The sequence below is a fragment of the Marmota monax genome, unplaced genomic scaffold (genome assembly GCF_021218885.2).
Source record: "Marmota monax isolate L192 unplaced genomic scaffold, Marmota_monax_Labrador192_F-V1.1 WCK01_AAM20220418_F8-fsc00108, whole genome shotgun sequence".
Lineage (NCBI taxonomy): Eukaryota > Metazoa > Chordata > Mammalia > Rodentia > Sciuridae > Marmota > Marmota monax.
Window position 1 is genome coordinate 4,318,208 of NW_026694593.1, and position 12,609 is coordinate 4,330,816.

The 12,609-nt window shown below is 42.6% G+C and overlaps 1 protein-coding gene and 1 non-coding gene across 2 annotated transcripts; one reads left to right on the top strand and one right to left on the bottom strand.

Annotated features, from left to right (window-relative positions):
• Nucleotides 1-5,668: 5,668 nt before the first annotated feature.
• On the bottom strand, nucleotides 5,669-5,753 carry Trnae-cuc (transfer RNA glutamic acid (anticodon CUC)). Its single transcript has one exon. It is a non-coding gene; the product is annotated as a tRNA-Glu (tRNA).
• Nucleotides 5,754-8,096: 2,343 nt separating this feature from the next.
• On the top strand, nucleotides 8,097-12,348 carry Tchhl1 (trichohyalin like 1). The gene is made up of 3 exons (XM_046421476.2): nucleotides 8,097-8,222; nucleotides 8,872-9,029; nucleotides 9,620-12,348. Exons 2-3 carry the CDS (start codon nucleotides 8,892-8,894, stop codon nucleotides 11,447-11,449), a joined length of 1,968 nt encoding a protein of 655 aa, XP_046277432.1. The 5' UTR covers nucleotides 8,097-8,222; nucleotides 8,872-8,891; the 3' UTR covers nucleotides 11,450-12,348.
• The last annotated feature ends 261 nt before the right edge of the window (nucleotides 12,349-12,609 follow it).

Genomic DNA, 12,609 nt, shown 5'->3' on the forward strand with positions numbered 1-12,609 from the left:
TAGCTAAAATGTACCAGGTTTTTGGCAAAGCAGACAATTGAGGAATCCCCGATTGAGCAGGTCCCATAATAACCATCTCATTATTAATGGCTCTTAAATCTTGCAATAATCTCCATTTACCAGATTTCTTTTTAATGACAAAAATGGGAGTATTATAGGGAGATACGGAAGGTTGTATATGTCCCTCCGCTAATTGTTGTTTGACCAGGTCATGGGCTGCTTGTATCTTTTCTTTAGTCAGGGGCCACTGAGGAACCCATACTGGTCTATCTGATTTCCAAGTAATTTTTATTGCCTCAGTGACCCCTTCTGAAAACCCAGTCCATGTCTATTTATTCCCTGATCTATTTGAATTGGTGCTGCTATGCCTTGTTCTCCTAATCTTTTTTCTTTCCTGAAACCTTGTCTAGCCCTAATAGTGGGCGCATTTGGATTGATGTTATTTGTTAATGTCAAACCTAATTGATCTAGGACATCTCGTCCCCATAAATTTATAGGAAGATGATCCAATACATATGGCTGTATACTTCCTTCACATCCTTCAGGATCCTTCCAATCTAATACCATTGCACTTCTATGGGGATTAGTTGCCACTCCTAGGCCTCGAAGCGTTTGAGTGGCTTGTTGTAACGGCCAATGTTTTGGCCATTCTTGACGAGATATGATGCTAAGGTCTGCACCTGTATCCAGTAGCCCATTAAATTCATTTCCTTGAATATTTAGTTTTAGCATTGGGCGAGAATCTAAATTCAAAGACAGCATAGCCCAATCTACACCTGTGGATCCTAATCCCCTGGAACCTCTTTCTATACTACTACTGGAAAATTTATCATGTAGGCTGGGTATTATTAATAACTGTGCTATTCTATCTCCTGGTGAAATTACTGTTATACCCTTTGGAGAAGGGTATATTATTTCACCTTCATAATCGGGATCAATTACCCCGGGACTTATCATAAGTCCTTTTAGCGTAGAAGAACTGTGTCCTAACAATAAGCCTACTGTTCCTTGGGGAAGAGGTCCTTTTACTCCTGTGGGAATGATTTGAACTCCCATCTCTGGAGTTAGTACTGCTCTGGCGGAGGCACAGATGTCCAACCCTGCGCTCCCTCTGGTTCGTCTGATGAGAGATCTGATGGATAATGTGTCCTGGGCACTACCCTGATGGTGTTGCTGGGTTCCTCCATGGTGTTTCTGGGTTCCTCCAGTGCCCCGTACATTTGTGGTCGTGGGCCCCGGAGCATTGGGCCCCCCTGTCCGTTTTTTGGCAATGGAGCCCGATTCCTTTCTCCATGATATCGTGGGTAAACACCTGGTCCTTGTCCATTTTTTGATAACAGAGTACCCTCTATGGTGGTTTGAGAACGGCATTCACTAGCCCAATGTCTCCCTCTACGGCATCGTGGGCAAATACCCGGTATTCTATTCCTTTGATACCTAGCTTTGTTAAACCCTCCTCCTATGGGGCAACTCCTTTTAAAATGTCCTGTTTGTTCACAATTGTAGCATGTTTTTGGCCTGGCATCTAAAACCTGTTGTACTGCTGCCAAGACTTGTCCTTGTTCATTAATGTCTCTACATAATTTAATATATGTGTTTAAATCTTCATGTCTCCATGGTCTAATGACCTCTCTGCAGCAACGATTTGCTTGGTCATAAGCCAGTTGTTTTATAAATGTCATTGCTTGTTCTGTATCCCCAAAAATTCTGGAAGCTGCTTGAATAAGCCTATCTACAAATTCATCGTAAGGTTCATTAGTTCCTTGTATTACCTTAGATAATTGACCTTGTAAATCTCCATGCCCCTGTAAAGTTTTCCATGCCCTAACCACATCTACAGCAATCTGTGCGTATACGCCAGGATCATATTCAATTTGTTGCCGTTGACCCTCATAAGGTCCTTTTCCTAACAACATATCTAGATTTCTTTGAGGGTAACCAGCTGCTGCATTTCGCCTAGCTGTCTCCCTGCAAAATTCCTCATTGGCAACCTTCCATAACAAATATTGTCCTCCATTTAGCACAGATTTACACATACTAGCCCAATCTGCTGGCGTCATGTCCAAGTTGGTAATGGATTCAACCATGCTTACAGTGAACAGTGCTTGAGGACCATAGGTTGTTACAGCCTCCTTTAACTGCTTCACTGTTTTGAAATCTAAAGCACGGTGAATTCGCTGCCCTCCTGCCTGCTCAAGTACAGGGCATGCTAATCTTTGAGGTCCTGTCTCAGGATCCCATCTATCAACTACGGGGGTTGAGGGCCACTCAGCTATCTCCATAGGTGGAGCTGTTGGTTGAATTACGCCCTCTGGTGATAGAACAGTGTTAGTAGTAGCCTCCTGTTGTAGCTTTTTCCCTAATAGCTGTTTCTCCTCTAAGCTTTCTTCCTTTAAATTTTCTTCCTCTGTCTGACTAGCTTGAGAGACCTTCTCTTTTGCTTGATCTAAAATGTCTTTCTCCATGGTCTGAACCTCTAACGATTTACTTAACACTCTTTCAGTTTGTTTTTTATTAATTTCTAATCTGTTATAAAGATAACGCAACCCAATAAGATAACACAAAACAAAACCGAAACAGAATGAAACAAAAAAGGAACAAAAAATCGTTGTATCAATTTTCCTATTTTCTTGACATGTGCATTTGTGGTCTATTTCTATCTCTTCCTCAGGGGCGAACAACTTCAAACCTTGAGCCAACCATTTTTCCCAATCTGCCTGAGAAAATTCTAGGGATAGGCAGTTTGAAACAAACACAAAACAAATCAAAACAAGAACACATTGTTTTTTAAAATGGTCACCCATTCTCTCGCCTTCCCTTAGGGGCAAGCAATTTCACTTACCCCGAAGCTTCAGACGTTCCCCGTACAGGCCACCAAATGCCGCAGTCTGGCTGGGCACAAATCACGAGCCACTGAAGCAGGAACAAACTTTAGTTTTGAACTGCAGGAAAACACTTCACACAGCTCCCGGGGAATCCTCCCGAATGCCACGCTGCTTGTCCAGGAACCCCCAGCCAGAAATATCTCTCCCGGAAAATCCCTCCTCCTGCACTTCCCCAACCAATGGGAACTCTCCAGGAATCCCCGGAAATCCCCACAAGAACTCCAAAGTAGTGCGAGAACTCAAAAGTTGCGGCAGAGGCGGGTAGTAATGCCTCGCCTGTCAATCAATACTGTTGGCAAAATGCCAGGGGCCATACAGACTTGGCCGTGGCTCTCAGCATACACTACCTCTCTTCTCTCCCTTTCTGAAAGTTGATGTTGTTGTTTTAATTTTAATGCTTTTAGACTTTTGATAGCATTGTTCAACTTAGTCATCTCCAGCATACCAAATATGCCATGCATTTACCCTGGAGAGACTCTTGGAGGCAAAAAAAAAAAAAGTGTTTATTTTGTTGTATCAAACATATAGGCACAAAAGTAAGATTGCTTGAGGCCAAAACAAGGTTCACCATTTATTATTTGTAGCTTCAAGCAAGATATTTGACCCTTCTTTTCCTTGCCTTTGATGTTCTAAGATTTCCAAGTATCTAGGTGAACACTTCGTGGGCCTTTAAAAATCAGAAGCCCTTTAGGAAATCTTCATGAATTCTTTGATAGATCTTCCTCTTTTTTTCTTATTTTGTCCTGGAGTCCTTGTTAATTGAAAGTAGGACCTCCTAAGTTGATTATATGTTTCTCATCCTTCTTCCCACCTCTTGAACTTCTTTCTCTTTGTGCTTTCTATTCTAAAACCCTGTGGCCCAATAAGGTCATCACTAGCTACATGTGGTGACTTAGATTGACATTAATAAAAACTAAGTAAAATTTAAAATTTAGTTCCTCAGTCACACGAGTCACATTTCAAGTACTTGATAGATACATATAGTTCTATTGGCTAATACTACTTTTAGGAGATTTTGTCGACATTAGGGGTTTTATTATTAATTTTTTTATTTATTAAATTACTTTTAATCTAGAACCACATTTTAGTTCTCCAATCGCCCCAGACAAGCATCTTGGCCTTGTCTCATTTAATTTATTTGATTATATCAGTTAGAGTTATTTTTAATTTACTTTTTAATTGACAAATATTAGTTGTGTTTATTTATGGAATATGATGTGATGCTTTGTATAAATTGTGGAAGGAGTAAATCAAGCTAGTAAACACATGCTGATCTTTTTGTGTTGAGAATATTTAAAATCTCTTCTCTTAGCAATATTCAAGTATATAATACATTATTATTAACTATAGTCTCCAATACTGTGTAATGGGTCTCCAAAAATATTCCTCTTGTCTAACTGAAACCTTGTACCCTTTGAAATCTCCCTATTTTCTCTCCCCACTCAGCCTCTGGTAACCAGTAGATAAGGAAATGAACTCAGTACAGTTTAGAAATTTGTCTAAGGTCAGATAATTACTAGAGTTTGGAGCTGGAACTCTGAACTATTTTTCAGAGTTCTGCTTCTATGATGTTGACTTTTTTAGATTCCAAGTATAAGTGAAATCATTTAGTATTTGTGGCCAGCTTGTTTCACTTAACATAATGTCCCCTGGGTTCATCCATGTTGTCCAAATGATGGGATTTATTTCCTTTAAAGCCAATGGTATCCCGTTGGGTAAATATACCACATTTTCTTTATTCAGTCTCCGATGAACACCTATGTTGTTTCTGTACGACAGCTATTGAGAATAATGCTTCAGTGGGACATGGGAACCGGATACCTCTTTGACACAGTAATTACATTTCCTTAGAACAAATACCATGAAGTTGAAGGCTAAGAGTTAATATTCAAAATATGTAAGGAACTCAGGCAACTCAATAGCAAAACAAACAAACAAAAACCACAAAAGAACAAAACCAATTTACAAGAAGCAAAGAGGGTAGGCGTGTAGCCCAGTGGTAGAGCATAAATGAGGCCCCAGATTCTATCTCCAGAACCACAAAAATAAATAAATAAATATAGACAAAGGACCTGAATAGTCATTTCTCAAAAGAAGACATACAAATAGCCAACAGGTATATGAAAAATGTTCAATATCACTAATCACCAGGAAAACACAAACTAAAACCACAATCATCACCTCATACCTGTTAGAATGTCTATTATCAAAGAGATAAAAAGTGAGGATCTGGAATAAAGGGAACCTCTGAACACTGTTGATGGGAATGTGAATTAGTATGGTCATGTGGAAGACAGTAGGATGGTTCCTCAAAAAATTAAAAATACAGACACCTTCATCTTCTATTTTCTGAATTATATCTGTTTTTCTGTGACCAGTTTTTCTACTAATCTTTAATGCAACTGAATTATACGCATAAGTATTCTTGGTTGCCCATTTATACCAATGAAAAGATCTGAGATTCTCTTGGTTTACATAAATAGGTTTGCTTTCACACTAAGAAGGAAAATTGTGGAAGAGTTGAGAATTCTGTGGATTTGTGAGTAAATGGCTGACAGGCTGCAGACCCCCAGACCCCCAAATACCATAATGGAGTAGGTTTTCCTCGAGAACCAATGTCTGGGTTAGAGGCCTTAGCTCTCACTCTATAGGCCAACAGATATTGATAGAGTTCCTACTATAGTCCAGGTTCTCTCCTAACTGGACACAGTGCCCTGCCCTCAAGAAGCTTACATTTAGCATTTCTAGATTGTTAAATTTCTTTCTTTTCTTTTTTTTTTTTTTTTTTGTGGTGCTAGGGATTGAACCCAGGGCCTTGTGCATGAGAGGCAAACACTCTACCAACTGAGCTATGTCCCCAGCACAAAAGGTTGCTAAATTTCTTTAGAGAAGAAATTTGGGGATTTGGCTAGGAAGGTTAGGCTCTGTGCTCTAAAGTGGAAGAGGAAGAAGGAAATGACCACAGAAACATGTCACTTATACAAAATTCAGTCTCTGTTCCCGTTGACAGCCCCACTTCTCATTCACCTCTGTCATTCCTATCAATTCTGTGTCCAGCACATCTCCAGGTTGTGATGGTCAGATTTGCCATTCAAGACTTCAGTGTGACCATAAAGATGGTTTTCTATTAATCACATTCCCCCCCACACCTCATTTTGTAGAATGGGCAATCGGGGTCTTATTGTACTGCAGTCTACTTTTTTTAAAACACCAGATAGAGAGCAGCCTCCTCCTCCTGTTGTTCCCTCTGAGTCACCACTCACCCAGAACATGAGTATTAATTAAATGATCTTGAGTAACCACTGAAAAAGTAGGAGTCCTTGTGAAAGGGCTTGGGAGCATTTATATCATTGAGAAACAAGACAAGATCCTACTTTGACTTTTGAAAAAGGAACTATAATGTAAAACCACCAACATTTAAAGTTGGAAGAATTCTGTGCTCCTCACTGTGAGCCACTCTTGTCTCCTCTCTTCCCGTGGCAGGATTTGTCCCATAACTAGCCAACAGGGAATGGTTCAGCCTCTACAGGAACAGTTCTGGTGACAGAGATCCCATTGTTTTATGAGCAGCATAAATCATTATCAGACCACTCTACTCATTACGAGTTCTAAGAACTAGAGTCTACTTTCTAGAGAGTTTCAGCCATTGATTATGCCTATATTCTCTGGCATTGCACAGAATAAAGAACTCAACTTCACGGAAAGACCATGGGCTCAGAAACATATGCTTAGACGTTTGAATTCTGAATCCTGGCTCTGCCATTTACTAGATACATGTCCACAGGCAACTTGCTCAACATCTAAGAGTCTTAACTTCCTTATCTGCTAAAAGAGAATAATAACTACCTATACAGGCTGTGGGGATTAAGACAGCCTGTGTAAAGCACCTGACATGTCATGAGTGTTCAATGAACATTAATTCCTTTCTCTCCCACACCCTTGAAAGCCCTGCAGATCCTTGAAGACAGTTATTTATGTCTTCCCTTGTTATTTCTTTCCAATTCAGCCTGAACATATCAGTTTCCTTTAACCTCTTGTCATGATACTGGCCCAGTGAGCTCCAGGGCAGGGAGACATATTTATTGAAATTTAAATACCTTAATGCCTGCCATGGTATTTGAGAAATACTTGGTACTCAGGGAATATTAACTAATCAGAATTAAGGTGACATTCATGGGCCAATCCCAATTCTCAGAAGAAGTCACCTCCCTTTGGGGGTGATGCTGAGAAATTGTTCTTAGATATAAACTCTCAGAATGAATTTCTCCCCAAAGTCCAATCGCCCTGTACTTGTCTTCAGATCAGGAAACTCAGAAAAAGGTTTTTGTTCAATAGCAATGCAGCCTTTAGTCTTGGTTTCTCATTAATTACCCCCATCTCCATCCCTTGGTTAACTTGCTCTTTGTCTTTTACACTTGTTCCGATGGCTTTGTTTCTATATCTTAGGTCCGTTGAAAAGGAGACAAAGATATAAAACATACTCTACTCTCATTTTGAACATCTAAGAAAACAACGAAATCTAATTCTCCTGTTAATGAAATATTCTTTACTACGAGGGACCAAGCCTATGAGGTAATAAAAACATTTTCCCATTTAGCATCTCAGACTCATTTCGGTCCTCACTTTAGCCTCATGTACCCCTTTTCTCATCACAAAGAGAACATGGTGATATGGATGGTAATTTCTAAGTTCCCTGAATTACAAAAATATCTTTTAAAGGTAGATGTCAATCACATTCTTAAAATAGCACATCTTGGGTAAGTAAGGTTCTGCACACCCAGCAAGAGATTTTTTTATTCTCCTAACTGCCTCTGGGCAAGAAGAACAAAGCATTAAAACAGCTGAATCAACTGGTATCTCCACTTTTGTCACATGACTAAATAGAGCCTTTATTTTTAAACACATGATGGACATTAATCTCTCAGGGTTAGGTCAAATACAGGCCATCCGGCATTCAGAGAGAGGAATCAGATGACTTCTGAGCCCTATGATTTGTCAAACAGAAACGTAATTGTGTCCTCAGGTTAAAAAAAAAAGAAAGAAAGAAAAAACACTATCCCTCAAAATAACCTGCAAAAGTCCATAAATAAAAAAGAAACCCCTTCCCCGTGGCTTTGCATGAGTCTGAAATTAAGACCGAAAGAAGGAAATAAAAATAAGACAAGCTGAGGGCAGAGAAGGAGGGGAGACCGGGTTTGGTGGAGATGAATCAGGTCATTAGACCCAGAGGGTGTCTCCCTCCTAGCTGTGCAATTAGAGACGCAATAAAAGGTCTCTGCTCTGCTGCCAGCCAGAGCCCGCTGCCTTCCGTTCCGCTTGCTCTCACTCCTGAACCGGGTAAGCCTCAGACATTTGCTAGAGCATTAGGAACCTCGGGGGAAGCTTTGCTTATATGTGAGATTGTATTAATACCGTAAGCTAACCTCTACTGATAATATTAAACGGGGAGTCCTGCTATCTAAAATGTATTCCGTGCTTACGGAACCTCTTTGATCATTTTCTTTTTTACAAAATATTAACTGTTTGGATGACATGGGTGTGAATGTTACTTAGTAAGACTCAGGACTCAGATCTATATTAAAATGAAAATGTAGACTAAATAGAGCAAGACTCTGTTTTACCAGTGAGTTCACATGGAACTGTGTCTTCTTGTTTAAAAATGTGCCGCTTCCAACTGCAAATGCAGCAGTTTATTTCCTTGGCATTATTTCCCTTTCTTCTAGAAGCTTTACTAATTAAAAGTTATAAGGTCTTTCCTAAGCAGAGGAGGCTGGGCAGAGGCAAGGTGGGAGGAAAGCAAGTGGATATTCTCAGATGAGAGGCTCAAAAGACTGATTCCCTCTGCTGGCTTTATCTGTGCATCTCAATAACTTATATTTGAGTTCTCGTTTCACCATCTTCTTACCATCAAACATTCTCCGGACACGTGAATACTGCTGCGTACTGCATATCCTGGGAAATGGGTTTTGTTTGTTCTTTCTCACAGTCTCTCCTGAATTTGTAAAGATGCCTCGGCTCCTGAGAAGTGTCCTCTGCGTAATCGAGACTTTCCACAAGTATTCCAGAGAGGATGGTGACAAGGCAAGGCTGACCTGCAGAGAGTTGAAACGGCTCCTTCAGGGCGAGTTTGGGGACTTCCTTCAGGTGAGGTGCTCACAGAGCTGTGACAATTCGTATCCACTTTCCAATTCACCCTAATCCAAGCAAGGTGAGCTCAGGTCATCTCTGCACATTTTACAATTCGGCCATCAGTTCTCAGCACTCACTGACTTTTGAACAATTATTTGTGGTCTAAGTCGCCTATCGTATGCAATTGCTTAGTCAGTCCTACAGAGAAAATGAGGGTTTCATGACCGGGACTATTGCTTCAGCAAAGTAGACTTCCGAGCGGAGTCACAAACCATGATGAATCTAACTAAAACTCACAAGGGATGTAAATGCTCCCTAGTCATAGCTCTCTGGTGAAAAGTGACAACCACAGCCACTGGATTCTTACTGTTTGGGGAAGTGTTGGTCACTCTTGAGGAATAAGGTGAATAAATAAATAAATAAGGATATATATATTTTGTGGGTGGGGGTGCTGGGGAGTAACCCAGGGCCTTGTACATGCGAGGCAAGCACTGTACCAACTGAGCTATATCCCCCACCAATAAGGATTCTTAAGAGAGAAACAAGATACTCTGGAGACTCGGTCAAATATGAATAAGCTGAATTCCCCCTGTGTTTTGATGCAGCCCCATGTTATGCATGCTGTGGAGAGAAACCTGAATCTTCTGGATAGTGATAAAGATGGCACCATCAGTTTTGATGAATTCGTTCTTGCGATCTTCAGTTTATTGAACCTCTGTTATGTTGACATGCAATCATTACTAAGTGCAGAACCGAGACAGGTGTCTAAGTCAGAGAAGAACCCAGATGAAGAGCTTGCTGACCTGCCCGAACCAGCTGCTGCCAGGAACCCACCAGAGACACAGAAGTCAACTGACACGGAGGACGAGAGTGGGACGTCTGTGGTCCAAGAGCCAGAAAAGGATGCTGCTGGGAGCCTCCCTGAGACAAGTGGTTCCGAGGAACCTGAGGCCTGCGGCAGAACATCCAAGACCCCAGAACCCCCTGCACAAGGAAGGGGGCGCGAAACAACGGACCCACCGGCCCAAGGTGGCAGAACTGTTTCAGAACCACCCGATGTTGGAGCCCCAGGAGAAGAAGGACACCCAACAGCAGGGCAGAAAGGACGTGACAGGGTGGCCCAGGCGCCAGTCCTGGAAGCCCACTCGCAGGACGGGCAGCGGCAGCGACTCCAAGAACCGTCGAGGGAAAGAGATGCCGAAACCCGGTCTGAAACACGGTTCCCGGGATCGGAAGGAAGGAATCAGGGTCGTCCTGAGACGGAGAAGGCACCGATCCCAGGAGAAGAGGCCAAGGATGCCGAAGACGGCCCCGCAGCGAAGGGGACCCCTGAAGCCCCAGGAAGAACCCAGGAGTCGGCCCCCCCGGGGCGTCCCGAGCCCCCGTCCGCGGGACCCGACGGCAGAGGAGAAACCGGCAGGGCCGCGGGGATCGGGGCCCAGCCAGTCAGGGAGGACCCCGAGCTGTCCCCGAATGCTGAGGGGTCCTGTGAGACCCCCGACGCCCTGGCTCCTCAAGAAGGGAACCTCAGCTCAGAGAGGAGGGAACTGCGCGTGCGCGGGCGTTCCCAGGGTCACGTGGACCCACACCGCGGGTCCGCGCCGGGAGCTCACGGGGATAACCCAGATCCCCAGAAGCAGGGACCACCAGGTGACCACGGAGTGCGGGAGGCAGCGGTGCTGTCAGTCAGAGGAGGGGATGGTCAGCTCCCAGAGGAGCACGGACAGCCTGCCCGGGGGGAGCACAAGAGTCAAGGCTCAGGGACAAAGGACCCAGGTGTGGCTGTGGAGCGCCAGGGACCCCCAGAGGCACAGGAGACCACAGCAGGGGGTGAAGACAGAAAGTTCCAGGAGGCAGATCTCACTGACCAGATTTCTGTAATGCAGCTCCCTAAAAACGAAAACAGCAGAAAAGGGGTAAAGGTCCAGGACCCGAAGACCAAAGAAGAGAAAGGTGGAGCCCCAGAGGCCCACGAGAGCCTACTAAAAAGTCAGGATGAGGATGACCCCGTCTCCCCTGAGACACACCTTGAAGCAGGGGAGCATGCGACACTGGAGGAAGAGGATGGAAGTCCTCAAAAGCAGGAAGGAGAAGGTGATGACCAACCAAGCCCAGCCAAGACTGAGTCAGGCTTTGAAGAAAGGAGGCAGAGAGACCAGGAGCCCTACTCTGTGCAGAGAGGTGCCGTCCAATCCAGCACACTCTACCACTACCTGCAAGAGAAGATGTGGAAGCAAACGAACATAAATCAAGAGGAGAATCAAAATGCAGCTCAGGTAGTCAGAGCATCAGGGCCGGAGCTTTGCAGCAGTCAGTCCAGGTCATGCCTCACCGGCAGCCACGCGTCACAGCCGTCCACCAGGGAACTTCTGCCTGGTGAGGATCCTGCCGATCCACAGCAAACATCAGCACCCCAAACCCTGGAAGATAAATAGGGTCACCGTCAGAGAGAGGACCCAGTACCACAGGTGGAGGCGAACACTACGGAGCAATGAGTCCCCATCACAGAAGTTAAAAAGAGCTTCACACACCTCAGCGTGCCCTAGACTTCTTCCCTCCGGATCCCCCTCAATACTCACATGCATACATTCAGATGCAGATTAATGATTCTTTAAATTCTCTTCTTAATTTTCTAAAAGAGCAAATAACAAAGTCATGAGCCATGGGAATCACCACCAAAGAAACACCTGATCAAACAAATAATAATCTGTAAAAATTCTACCATACCTCACTACTCCCAAGTGTCCAAATGAACTTTCTCATGACAAAATTCATCATCATTTATCTGTCACTACAAATAGGAAAATTCTTTCCACATCTTTAGTGGGTGCCACTACTTCAACTCATTCATTGGCTTTTAAAAACATAGCAGTAGAAAGTTATGAAGCTTTGTAATACTATCTTATCATAAAATATTAATTCATAGATCATTCTGCTTTGTGACATTTCCTAGAGGAATTTCAAGTCTATCCTGAAATTTTGTTCCTCAAAGTCACTTCAGATATGACCATGACTTAAAGTAATTATAATTTTATAGCACCTGATTAAAGAAATTTATTTATTTATTTTTATTTAGGTAGAGCTAAATCTGTGCATGGATTTATTCATCCAACATACTTTCATTAGATGCCACTCCTTATATAACCCTTTCATAGCTTCTGCTTCAAATATTCAATCTGAATAAATATGAGAGAAAAAGAAAGAGTACACAGATCTAAGGCACGCTTGATTCCACAAGAAGTTCTTAGAGCCAATCACCCAATGAGTCTACTAAACTTTTACCCCTATGGTTTACTGGGGCTACTGAATTAAAATTGATAATTAAATAACCTGCTGATCAATTTCTTTTGTTGGCTCATTTTTTTTCTTTATTTTCCTTCTTGCCTTGGAGACAATGATCAGAAATAGCAACAACAAACACACACACAATCTTAGCTATTTATGTTTTTTCAAAAGACTGTAATTAAAAGATAATGCTCTCCAAGCTTAGAGGTAGTTATCATATAATGTTTTCTGAAGCCAAAAAGCAGCCCAATAGGCACCCTCCCTCGTCATCCTGTCCTTGATGCTCAATACTGTTCCACTTCAATTTACA